The sequence below is a fragment of the Anoplophora glabripennis genome, unplaced genomic scaffold, assembly GCF_000390285.2.
Source record: "Anoplophora glabripennis isolate ALB-LARVAE unplaced genomic scaffold, Agla_2.0 scaffold271, whole genome shotgun sequence".
Lineage (NCBI taxonomy): Eukaryota > Metazoa > Arthropoda > Insecta > Coleoptera > Cerambycidae > Anoplophora > Anoplophora glabripennis.
Genome location: NW_019416359.1, coordinates 205,993 through 218,730, shown reverse-complemented (window position 1 = coordinate 218,730; position 12,738 = coordinate 205,993). Strand labels below are relative to the sequence as shown.

General features: G+C 34.5%; 1 protein-coding gene across 1 annotated transcript in view; it reads right to left on the bottom strand.

Moving 5' to 3' along the window:
- The window catches only part of LOC108908099 (dorsal-ventral patterning protein Sog), an 89,399-nt gene that overhangs the window by 2,730 nt on the left and 73,931 nt on the right, over positions 1-12,738 (bottom strand). The window contains exons 4-7 of the mRNA XM_018712020.1: positions 7,419-7,484; positions 2,872-3,500; positions 1,896-2,789; positions 506-1,204 (exon numbers count right to left, since the gene is read on the bottom strand). Of these exons, the coding sequence (XP_018567536.1) occupies positions 506-1,204; positions 1,896-2,789; positions 2,872-3,500; positions 7,419-7,484 (2,288 nt within the window). The remainder of the gene's footprint in view (positions 1-505; positions 1,205-1,895; positions 2,790-2,871; positions 3,501-7,418; positions 7,485-12,738) is intronic.

Genomic DNA, 12,738 nt, shown 5'->3' with positions numbered 1-12,738 from the left:
ATTATCTTAAAAACGGTTAGATTTACAGGGAAGCTTTAACATTTTTGACTTATTTCTAATTTATCTTGTCAATAATACAATAATATATAGGGTGTTCCATTTCAAATAACGAAGTTAACAACTACTTCTGGTATAACCGGAAGTGCTACGTTGATGGCATTATTTTCATTGAAGAGCAAAATTTCAGCGTCACATTGTCTTTGGTTTCTTTGAAACGTCTAACAGGCCACTTACCGTGAAGAACCTTGTATAGTTACATGGTAAATATTAACAAACATTTGAGAAATTATGGTCATTGATAGGGCTTACATTTTCTGAACCTGGAAAATTGTTCAAATCTATCCGAAAAATTTGCGAATCATCAGGGAATTTTTTGGTTGGTCAAACTTTTGGTACATATTTTGCTCGATTTATTGAATGGAAAGTTATTAAAGAAGGAATAACAAGCCTGAGTAGAAATAAAATCAAGTAAAAGAAGGATTAGAGGTGCGTTATGTATACTTACTTGACACTTGCAAGTCACACATTTATACTCCCCTAAGGAGTCTATGAAAGGATGATATTCGCTGCCATTGTGGTAAGGTTTTACGGGATTGTTCAGATTTTTGCAACCACCCTCCATGAGCACCAGTTCTGCAGACTTCATGGACATCTCTTTCCTCGAAGGAGGATAGTTGATTTCAATCAGAGGCACCTGGTCATCATTCATCGGATTGTCCACATTTACCGTACTCTTGTTACAGTTCTTGCAACAAGTCTTCTCATTGTCATTCAGCCTGGTGCATTTTATTTCTAGATCCTTGGCGTCACATTCGCACTCGGTGCATCGGTCAAAACCAGTTGGTATTAAAAAGGGGTTGAATTTGCTTCCGGGCGAGTAGGTCCTGCCATTGAAAATACATTTCTGTGGGGTCGTGTCTCTATTGGTCAGACTTTCGACACATACTGGGCAGCATTCTCCTCGTACAGTCACATTGTTGGTAGGGCAGTCCAACTGCGGGCATGTCATGATGTCACATTTGGGCACACCGTTCTGGCAGAAACACATCTTGCAGGGTTCCCTGGAGGAGACCCAGGAAGTTTCTTCCTTGTAAAATTTGTCTTCGTAGAAGCATTCACCTGTGGAGACAACTTCAGGGTGGTCAAACAGGGTTGGAACATTGTTGTCTGTGTAAGGGGCACGACAAGGTGGAGGCACTTTCACCTAGAATATAAAAATATGTTTTGAATTTTATGATAACCGGCCACATTTTGATGATGAAGCATAGACCGATGGCATTTTTTATGGGATGATTTCTAGGCTTACATAGATAAATTTGTAAAATAAAAAAATAGAAGTGGCCAGTACAGAAACTGCGAAAAGGGTTGCAGGTACATTGTATCCACGGGCAGATTTTGCTATAAGGGAAACTATTCTTGTTGAATTTTGTTTGTTTATTTAATTTCAAGTACTAAATATGTTATTACTATACATGGTGCATGAATCATTTTGACGATTTGATGAAAAACATAAATATTGAAACAAAAATCGTTTTATTTAAATTTCAATTTGACACTAACATTCCATTTTTCAAACTTCATAAGGCTGTAACTTTAAAAAGAATGAAATTTTTGTGTAGAATAAAGATACATCTGTTCTAAAATAAGGAAACAGTTATTTGCAGATATATGTGCAACTCTTTTCGAGATTCCAGGGTCATCCAATTCTATTTTAATTTTATATTTGGTAATTTTTTGTCAAGAAAGTTGCAGGTCAAGAAACTATCCTCTAAAAAACTGTATAGATCTCATACTTCATTAACAAAATATGACTACTTTAATTTTGAATTAAATACCATTCAACAATGGAACAGCAATATGTTTGTATGTAAAAACATTCGAAGTGAATAACTTACTTTGGTTACTATTGCCGTAAGTAGGATAACTTTCGTGTCCCTCTCCTTCACTTTTATAAAGTTGACACCACTGTCCAATCTGCTGAGTTCTTCCTTGGTAAGAGCCTCGACAGGACTGCCCTCTACCTGATTGTCCTGGAACTCCTCTAAATGTTTACTTATAAAAGGAGCACCGGGTGCTATCATTGGGTACAATTCCATGTCCAGGTCAAGTTTTTTGTCTGTTCCCAGTCCAGAAACGGTCACATCGTAGTGAATGTGACAATCACTGTCCACCGAAATCCAAGCCAACCCAACAGCAGAGGCGGGTAGTGTGTAGTTCTCTCTTTTCAACAAGATGGGAGCGGCAGCATCTCTTGCATCTGCCACTGGTTTGCTGATAAGCCTGCCATGAATGGCAGTGTAATTGGAGACAGCTACATTGACATCAAGTTTGCCATTATATAAGGGTTCTAGAATTTTAGGGCTTAGTTTGTCTAAAGTTCCATTGGCCCATCCATCGTGGAAGTAGGGAGTGAGATCCTCCAGCTCGGTTCGTCTCTTTGTGCTTAGATCCACCAATGTAATAATAGGGTACTGTTTTGGTGGTAAGCTATCGATTTGAACACTGTAGATCAGTGAACCTTGATTGTTGAGGTACATCCAAGCTAAACCAGAGGTTCCATAAGGATTGCCGTTGTGGTCTGAAGGATTTGAGGATAAGGTTGTCTGGAATAGTTCACAAGTGGCTTTGGTGATGACATTGCCGCTTAGGCGAAGGGCTTCGGGTTTTGAAGCCGAGGATATGCTGAGTAAAAGACGTCCTCTAGTTAACAGCCTTAACTGGGCTTGAGTTACTGGAGAGCTCAGTTCTACTAGGTTCAAATTGGTGGCTGGCTTATGAACTCTGACATCCTGAAAAAAATGCGTCATTGTAAAAGATATCAAGGAAATAACATAGGACAAGGGATATAAAAAAGTATATATATCTACTTACTTCTTGCAGTATGGTTTGTTTTTTCTCATCCAAGGTAAGTGTTACATTGAGGAGGACCTCCAAAATTTCATCTCTGCTGAACAACCCATTGAAGATTATTGCGATATGTAAGGAAGATGATACTGACGTGGAGATGGAGACAATTGCGGTGCCTCCAGTTCCCGCCATCAACGTGGGATCCGTCCCAGGCGCCGGTTCCAGCAGAGAGCTGAACTGTTCCGTTGCCAAAGCCACGTATCTCATCAGCTGTCCGCTGAGGGTGAACTCCGCATCTTTGGCGCCCCAGATGAGCACCACGTACATTTTCTCCTGCTTCAGCATCCTTCTGTAGTCCTTGGGCAGTCTCTTCCATACCCCGCACACTTTCCTCGTGGCGTTTTGGTACAAGCTGGTCACCAAACCGCCGGGATGCGACAGGGTGAAATCTTCTAAAATGTTGCCCTCGCTATCCAAGAAGTGAAGCGAGCGCGGCCTGGCTGCCTTTTCTGATATGTAGAAGGAATAGTGCAGGTTCTTCTTGTGGAAAGTGAACCTGCCGGTCGCGACGACGTTGTTTTTGTTGTAGTCGTGAGATATGGCCTCGTTTTTCAACACCAGCGAGGAGCGGCCCGTCAGAAGAGCGGCGTAATCTGAAATGGAAGTTGAGGGCTGAGCGCGACCACAAAAATGAGGATGTAAAAAGAAAAAACTACTCTTGCTACTATTTTAAGTAACTGGTTTAAAGAAATTTGCATTCTCGTTCTCAGACAAAGCTGGCAACGTAAAAATTATTTGTTTTGGAAATTTTCCGTACATTAATATGTAATTCGGGTCCTCTATTTTATAACATGTAGTAATGCAGCCTTATATTCATTTTTTCTAGATGCCAAGAAGTATCTTTGATGATATTTGAGATGACACTTCAAAAAAATGATATTTTTTTACCACTAAAAATACCGAAAAAGAATGAAAATTTGATAAAAATCAATTCAAAATAAACTTATTTTAAATAAATAATAATAAAAAATAAAATTCATAAGACAAGTATGAGGAACAGTCATAGGACAACCAAATGTGGAATATGAAAATAAATCTAGGATAAAAATTAATTTAAATGGTAAAAAATAAAAAAAAAATTTGCAAACTTATTTAAAACATTTTCCTTCTAGATTTTTATGTTCCACATTTCCAGCGTGATTAAACCTTTCTTGTATGACATATTATTCATTCTTAAATTTAAATTGTTATTATATTTTAATAGAATAACTTTAATTGATTTTTAATTAATTTTCATTATTAAATCATTAAAGACTTCATGAAATGTATACAAATTTATAACACTGTATTTAAGGCAAAAGTAAATTCAGACTTGAGAAGGCTTCAACTAGAATAAGACAATTTATAGCATTACCCACTAAACACGAAACGTAAATGAAACGTTGCAAATGAGATGTTTTACTAAACATTTGAAACATTAACTAGAAACGTTTCTGTTTCATTACAGAAATGTAGCACTTGAAAACTTATTTAGTGAAACATAGCCGAAACGTTACAATTGAAGAGAGTTTGAAACATTACTCGAAACATTCCCTTTCGATCTCGGAAACATAACAGACGAACAACCCTTTGCTATTTTTGCTTATCTTATGGAACATTCGGCATTAGTTAAATTTTGCTCTCAATCCCCAATCCTTCTCAAGCGTTAGTTCATTTGCCTTTGTTATATAAAGACATAATTAGAAAAAAAAATGTGGTAGCATATTTATAACACAAGTCTAGAAAAAATGTATGTTCGTGACTTGCGTAGACTGCGCGTAACAGCCCGAGTTTATTTGTTTCCCGTGTGTCGTTTCAATTCGTATTATGTTAGGTTAGGTTTGCGGTTTGTCAGTTTGCTTGGTTTCGTTGTTATTCATCTTTACTTTGACGCTATTTTATGTGATAATTTGTAGTGTGTGCAGTTGTGGTTATTGTAAGGTGCATATAAAATAATGAATATTGATGCAAAATGTTTAAAACGATATGTGTAGAGATTTCCAATTTTGCGTCACATCTACCTAAATATAGTTATACCCACTACCTATTACAGACAAGAGGACAAGGGACAAGAACTAAGAAAATGGAACAACAACTATACGTTTCGATATAATTTGAAGAGCAACTACTTAGTCAGTGAGAACTATTTGAAATATGGATGAATCAAGTGAAATAGACGTCATTTATTTTATATTTTGTACAAATGTTTATATTTGTTTATGTGTATAGGCATGCTTAAATAAAAGAGTTTAGGTATACCTACAGATATTTACTTTGTCAAGATATCATTTTGTATCCTTATTTCTGCTGTATAATTTATTATTATTAAAAGGATATATGTAATATTGACCATGCGTAGAAGAAATTATAACTTTATATTATTTTTCAGTAATGTTATTTGTTTTTCATGTACCTACCATTTTAAGATTCATAATCATAACTAACTTTTTCTAATTATCAGTTCGTCATTGTTACCATATTCATGAAGGTCTCAACATTAGAAAATTTCCATTTCAGAAGCGTATTTGAACTATATAAAATGTGTAGCTTTTTTTTAATGCTTCTGATATTGTTTTGTGATATTTTTATTTGTACGATGAATGGCAAAATTCATAATCCATATTAGAAACTTTTTTCAGTGGCTTCTCAAAAAGAAAGAAATTCTTAGTAAAAGTTGCCGCATCCCCAAACTAGAAGAGCATATTTATTTTTTTTAATATACAATGTAACTTTTTTTAGTTCGAATTAAGTCATTCACAATACAAATAAAAATATCACAAAGGAGTATTAGAGATATTTAAAAAAATACTCACACTATTTATACTATTTCAAAAACGCTTTTGAAATGAAAATGATCTAAAGTTGAGAGCATTATGAGAACAATATGGTAATAAAATTATTATGTTACTCAAACATTTCTGAAAATATACTGAAACGTAAAACAAAAATATCGAGGGCATAAATGGAACATAAAAAGAATGTTACTGAAACCAATTTTTTGAAACGTTTCATTGGAAACGTATTTTGGGGAGGACATCTTGGGCTTCTAGAACGTTACCAGAAGGTTGCATGGATTTTTTATAAAACGTTTCAAGAAAAATGGAAACGTTTCTGAAACATGTCAGAAACTGAAAAATGTTTAGTGGGTACTATATGTCACTAATTATAAAATGTGCATCTTTTAGATCTATTACGTACCCACAGCAGGGCTATGATCGAAAAAGGAGCCACTAATTTGGACACCCTGTGTATTGCTCCACAGTAATATTGAAAAATATTTGTGAATTGATATGAATATCCTTAGCAAATGATCGAAAGTCAGCTTATAGTCTGTTTTGAAATGGTATGGAGTAATAAAACTTCATTTTATTCCAAGAGGTACCTAGTGCCTAAACTTTAAAAATACATTTTGAGGTAAAAACAAGGCTAGTCTGAAAACGCACCGTCTCCGAGGTATGAAACTTTTTGAGAAAAAAATCGTTTTTTTATATTCCAAGAACACTTAATTCACAACATTTAGTACCTACGGCTATACCTACTTTTAATACAAAATAATGCGAGTCATTCTGCATTTCAGTTCTTTAGAAAACGGTGTATTTATATATATTTTTTGCTTCTTTTATTGAATTTTCTGATTCGACTATCTATGCAATTCCATATATTCTTTCATTGATTGCCTAGAACAGGGGTTCTCAAACCCCCTTGGGGGTACGCGAAAATTTTAAAGGGGTACGCGGGGCACAACATATCTAAAAAGTAAGACAGAAACAAGTTTAATGTTGACGACGATTTAAGGTTGTACTTAACAAAACTTGAGCCGAACATTGACGAACTATGTAAAAATAAGCAAGCTCATCCTTCTCATTAATTTTTTGTAATGCGTTTCAAATATATTTCCAAATATATTGTGTTTTTGATGTAAAAAGTGTTTTTAATTTAACAAGGGGATACCCAAAATTTTAATTTTTCATTAAGGGGTACAGTCTTTGAAAAAGACTGAGAACCCCCGGCCTAGAAGTTCAACAGAAGTATCCGTACTAGAACTAAGGTAATTGTTTAAATGTTTGAGGTTATAAAAATTGCAGCACTCTTCCATCAAATTAAATCAAACTTAATAACTGCGTTTAAAGATAATTGATTTCTTATTCCATGCCATATTAAAACAAACTATAGAATTTTAATATTTATAAATAGCGCTAAAGAAGTTATTCGCGTCTTTTAATCTACCGACTCAAAACGGAAAACATTCGTATTCACCCAAAATCAAACATTTGCCAACGAATATGAACCATTTCTCCACATATTCGTTAAATTTCCCGAAAACAAACAAAGTACAAACAAGGCATATGTGGACCTGGAGTTTGTGTTGATTTACTGATTCAACAGGCAAATATACGAATGCTTTTCACTGAAATATTCGTTAAATCGACCGAATATCGAATATTCGTCCTAAACGCGCGACGCAGTGTGGAACCGGGGTAAAAGTGCTATTTTCTCTTATTTCTAGGAGACCTAAGCTTTCTCCAACTTACGTTTGACGCTTTTTTCCTCCTCCTCGATGATGTTCTGTGGGACGATGTCCTGAATTACGTCTGGACCTGTAAAAGACGAAACATAAAAATTAATTTTATGTCCATTTGTGGGTGTAGCCGGTCCGTGGGCGTCGCATGCTAATTAACCGTTCGAATATGGCAACGGCCGCATTTGTGATGCAAATGATAGCATTAGAAACGATAATTTTTATTATCAATGAGATTTTTGAACGGTTTCATGAATGGACGGCTGTGGGGGCGTCGGATGCATTAACAGACGCATCTGCGTGGTCAGATGGGCAGGACAGGATCGGCCCACGTGGCGATACTCGCGACGAGGGGGCCCCCATATCTAGACGATTTATCATTGTGAATTGTAGGAAGATAACGGCTGACAGAAACAGCAAATATTGGGATCTTATAATGGGGAGATGTTTTTTTTTAATTGTTTAGAATTTATAGAATTGTTAAAATTCGAAACATTTTTACATTTATCCATTAACACTCATGGTCCGTAGGAAAAATCTTATATTTTCATATTCTCTCTGATATATCAGCTCCTCTTTTCCAGACTGACGTATATACATATCCAAAAAGGTATGCTATATGTGCAATATGTGTTAGATTTATAAAAAAAACTTTATCCTATTTTTCTTTGCCCTAAGTAGATAAATGTAGAAAAACGTGTTGGTTTATACTAATTATAATTTAGTGCTAGTCATAAGGAGGTCTTAAGACCTGACATTGAAAGTTCCTGTCTTTTAAGTTTCTAGGGCTTAAGGCTAAGATCACAAGTACGCATGTGCAAAAATCGCCGTTGAATTGTCTAATTCCTAATTAAGTTAAAATATATTTTTTTAAACGTAGTAGAAATACTAGAATTAATAAATATTAGAATAAAGACAAGGTTTTAAGATTAGGATAAAGTTACGTTTAAGTTAGGACTTTCTAACAAACTATTTGTTTATTTAAAATAACAATTGCTCACGGGAAAATCCCAGTTACAGAGCAGGGAAAAACAAAAAAATATAGTAAGTTATTACAAAATATAGTAGAAAAACCAAAAACACTTGAAAATACATAGAAAAGACAACAATATATGACAAACAATAAATGATAATTAAACAAATTTATCCTAAAAATAATTTCTTAATAATAGGTAACGTGGTATGGAAAATTTCAATGTTGTCCAGCAAATTAGCAAAATTTCGACACATTACATATAAAAATAATTTGTATTAGCAGTTCTCAAATAAAATGTCTCAGTAGTGCGAGTGGTAGCTCTATGGACATTGAAATTAAATTTACACAGTAACTCTGAACAATCAATATTGGCACCAACCAAATTAAAGAGGAAAATAAGACTATGCATATTACGCAGAGTCATTAAAGATTTGTAACCGTATATTCCTACAAGTGACTGCTGCGAATAACCAATAGGAGGATATGTTTTCGTTTCCTTAAAATGTAAAAATTTTAAAACTCCGTTGCGTTTTCTCCAACAGATCAATGTGGTCTTCATAATTAGGGGCCCAAATAATATACCTTGATCTGACGAAACAGTACAACATCTTTATGGTGTCCACGTTAGAGAATTCACGAGAATTACGAATTACGAAACCTAAACTTTTATTAACTTCAGAAATTATTCTATTTATGTGTAAGGCGAAATTCAACTCTTGGTCAAAATAAACCCCTAAATCCTTAATAGAATTCCTGAACAGTTTTTGTCCTTAAATATATATAAAATCATTTAAATCATCAGCATATAAAAGATGAGGGACATTCAAACAATCAACCACATTGTTAAGATATTAAATAATAATGGACTCAGGATGGATCCCTGAGGAACACCGGACGCAACCGGAAAATTATTTGATGTGAAACCGCTGTGAAATTATGTTTAGGCCACACTCCTTTTGGCCATGACTCTCTTACTGTTAGAGATAAACTCATGACATTATATCATTGTAATAATGGTAATGTACGAAAGTGTTGTATCTGTTCCATTGCAATAAGTAAAGATTAAAAAGGTGTTCTAATTAACATGTGTCCTTACTATATCTAAAAAGTAGCAACCTGGAAACAATGTAACTGCTGTCATCATCTAACCCTGGATGTCAAATTTGACATAGATCAGACAATCAATATAAAACTTGTAGGGATTGTGCTATTAAAAAAACACCGTGTACATTTATTTAGTAAATATGGACAACACGTTCTTTAAGTAGCTGGAAAACCTTGTATGCATTGAATTAATCATTCAAATTAACTTGTTTTCCATTGAAATGAAGGGGAAATAATATTTACATTATTCTCTTCTTTATTAGTTTTACTTGAATAATATTTAAACCAAAATATTTTAATTTTTAAGTACGTTTGGTTGCATAAAGTTCAAGGTTTTTATCATTTTCCCGTTCAGTATATAAGGAAATTACCATTAATAAACAACCTAATGCTATTTATACATGAAGATTATAAGATTATGTCTAAAAAAAAAACAGAAGCGCAACAGAGGCTTTTTCCTCTCAGTTTTCCGCTGTGGAACTTTCTGGCAAACCGGGAATTTCAAACTACCGAGTTACAGACGTACGTACGAATGTGCTTGCATATTTTAATCGATGCAGCATAGTCAATGAGCTTATGGACAGGTTGTGAGATGGATGCGATCTGTATACGGCAGAGCGGCGCCCACAAGGTGAGATAGTACTAACCCGCCTTCTCGCGCGCTCCGGGGCGTCATATTTGCCGCCCGCGGCTAGAAAAATTGGAAATTTTACGGGCACGCCGCTAGTTTGGTCCCATGTTGGCCAACAGCGGCCGGTCGGGGGGCCAACAGACGAAAATTGCACCCGTATCGGTGAAAAATGATGGCAGAAGGCCGTCCCGGCCTTATATGCACCGTCGCGTTGTACAATCCGTGTTTATTTTCCAACTTTCTATTTGTCTTCGTTGCCAGGGCCGGCGTCGCACTTAGCACTTCTTCAACAGGACATTGAAACATTCAGATTTAATACATATTCATATTTATTTATTTTAGAAGTAGCGTCATAAGTGCAAATCGCACACTATGCTTTTTCTGTGGTCGCACTTCTTGTCTACAGAAATTGATGCTGCTTACTGCATAAAGCATTTCTTCTGTAAGTATTTTCAATATTAGTAACGTTGGTCATTTTTGCGCATATTAATTTAACATGAATCACATTTGTCTGAGATGTGAAAGTATGTGTCGAACCCTGTAGAAATTTACTTTGTGACATATACAGGGTGTGTCAGGATTAAGTCGACAAACTTTGAAGACGTGTTTCTCTGGTCAAAATAATTAAAGTGTGTTAAAGTGTTAAAAAAATTATATTTTTTAATGTCTTGATAAGAGATGTTTAAATAAAATTTGGTGTGACTTCTGTTTACATAGTTTGTCGCCATATGTCTCAGTAATAAGTATTATTAGCCATCAGTGCTGGAGATATGGGTAGACAGTTCTATTAATTCGGCCAATAAAGTAGTACGACTCTGTAAAAAATGAGAGCTGATACCATTTTTAATGTAATATTTTATCTTGGAATGTATATTGAGTTTTTCTGTTTGCTACCGTCTCACGGTAAATTCAGATGATTTAAGTTCACCTCATAAACTTGCTAGCGGCTATAGTTACGGAAATATTCTAAATACGTTGCTGTTCACTTCATAAACTTAGATAGACGTTCATTATTATCAGGTTGTGATGAATTTGTAATGTTGGACGCGTGTTCACAATTTTTAAACTCCATGGATTATTTTAAGTAATATGTATACGAATTGTGAGTTAACAACATTAAAAATATAAATGTATGAATTATCCGGACATCACTAGAAGTGACTTCAAAGAATTTGTAGATTTTTTGTTAAAATTTGCTTCTACAGTTTCATTATTTCCATTTTTACCATAGTTTCAAATGTTTATTATTATTATTTATCTGTCAATCATCAATCAATCAATCAATCAATCATGCATTCATTTTGTTTACTACAGTTACTATTATCATTTTATTATTGATACCTATGCATAGTTAATACGGGTAATCCAGAATTTTTTTTAGGAATTTTTTTGCTTGTTGAGAAAATTAACAGCAATGAGAGTTTATTAATGTTCATAAAATGAAAGTAATTAAAACGAAATAAATTGTAAGTAAAAATGGAACATGGAACAGTAATATCAAAATGAAAATCAATTCTTGAGAAAGTACTTTGCTCAAAAAGATTGCCTCGGGCTTGTAAGCAAGCTCGACATCTAATAGACCTTTTTAGTAGTTACGCCACATACCCCAAATAATAGGCAACCCCGTAGTGCACACTGTCATGAAGAATTTTCCAATATTTTTACCAAATCGATTTTCGACATAAGTGACAAAAAAATGTCTTCTTTGTCATGACCCTAAATATCGCGATATTCTGGCAATATTAGAAATATTTAAAAAATTTCAAACCACAAGTGACAAACTAAAAGAATGATAGAATCTACATATATATTTAAATTTATAGAACAATATTGACTTTTATAGTAATTAATAAATTAAAATTATATCAATGTTACTGAGCATGCGCATTAAACATAATTTCATGTAAGCGAAGTAGCCCCGCAAGAGGAGATCATTCATAAAAAGTTTGGTACTGGTTAAGAGCACGTGTATAATAAACCACTTGAAGAAAAAACTCGATAAACATACTGAAGTGGAGTTAATTCTTGACAAGCTTGGAATCTTAGATTTTCGAGGGTATCGAATCGACTGACAATTTTGTTTAACTGCGCCTACTTATATTTCCTTAACTAATAACCATTAACAAGTTTATGAAGTGAACCTAAATCAACTGTATTTTAATAAAACAGAAGCAAATACGAAAAAACTCCAAGAAACAATTATTGCCCAGGTTAAAATACTACATTCAAAAAAGATACCAGTTGTAATTTTGTACAGGGCCGAACTACTTTATTTGTTGAATTAACTACCCATATCGCCTATCTAATCATAGATCCCACTAAGTGCTACTCAGTGGCGGTTTTACCATAAGAGCTGCGGAGCTGCAGAACACATAAAATTTTATGTATTTAATCATATTAAATATCAACAAAATATTTAAAGAATCCAAATGTACTCGCGCTAAAATAAATCTAGGAGCTTATATTATTATTTATTGCGACGCGAGCTACGCTCCTTAATATATGCAACCTCATATACACAATGTGTGGACAGCGAACAATTATATGCGTCCTTTGTTTTTATTGGCTGATCAGGCACGTGACCCAGTACACGGAGATAGGGGCTTTTGCGGCTGCAATAGT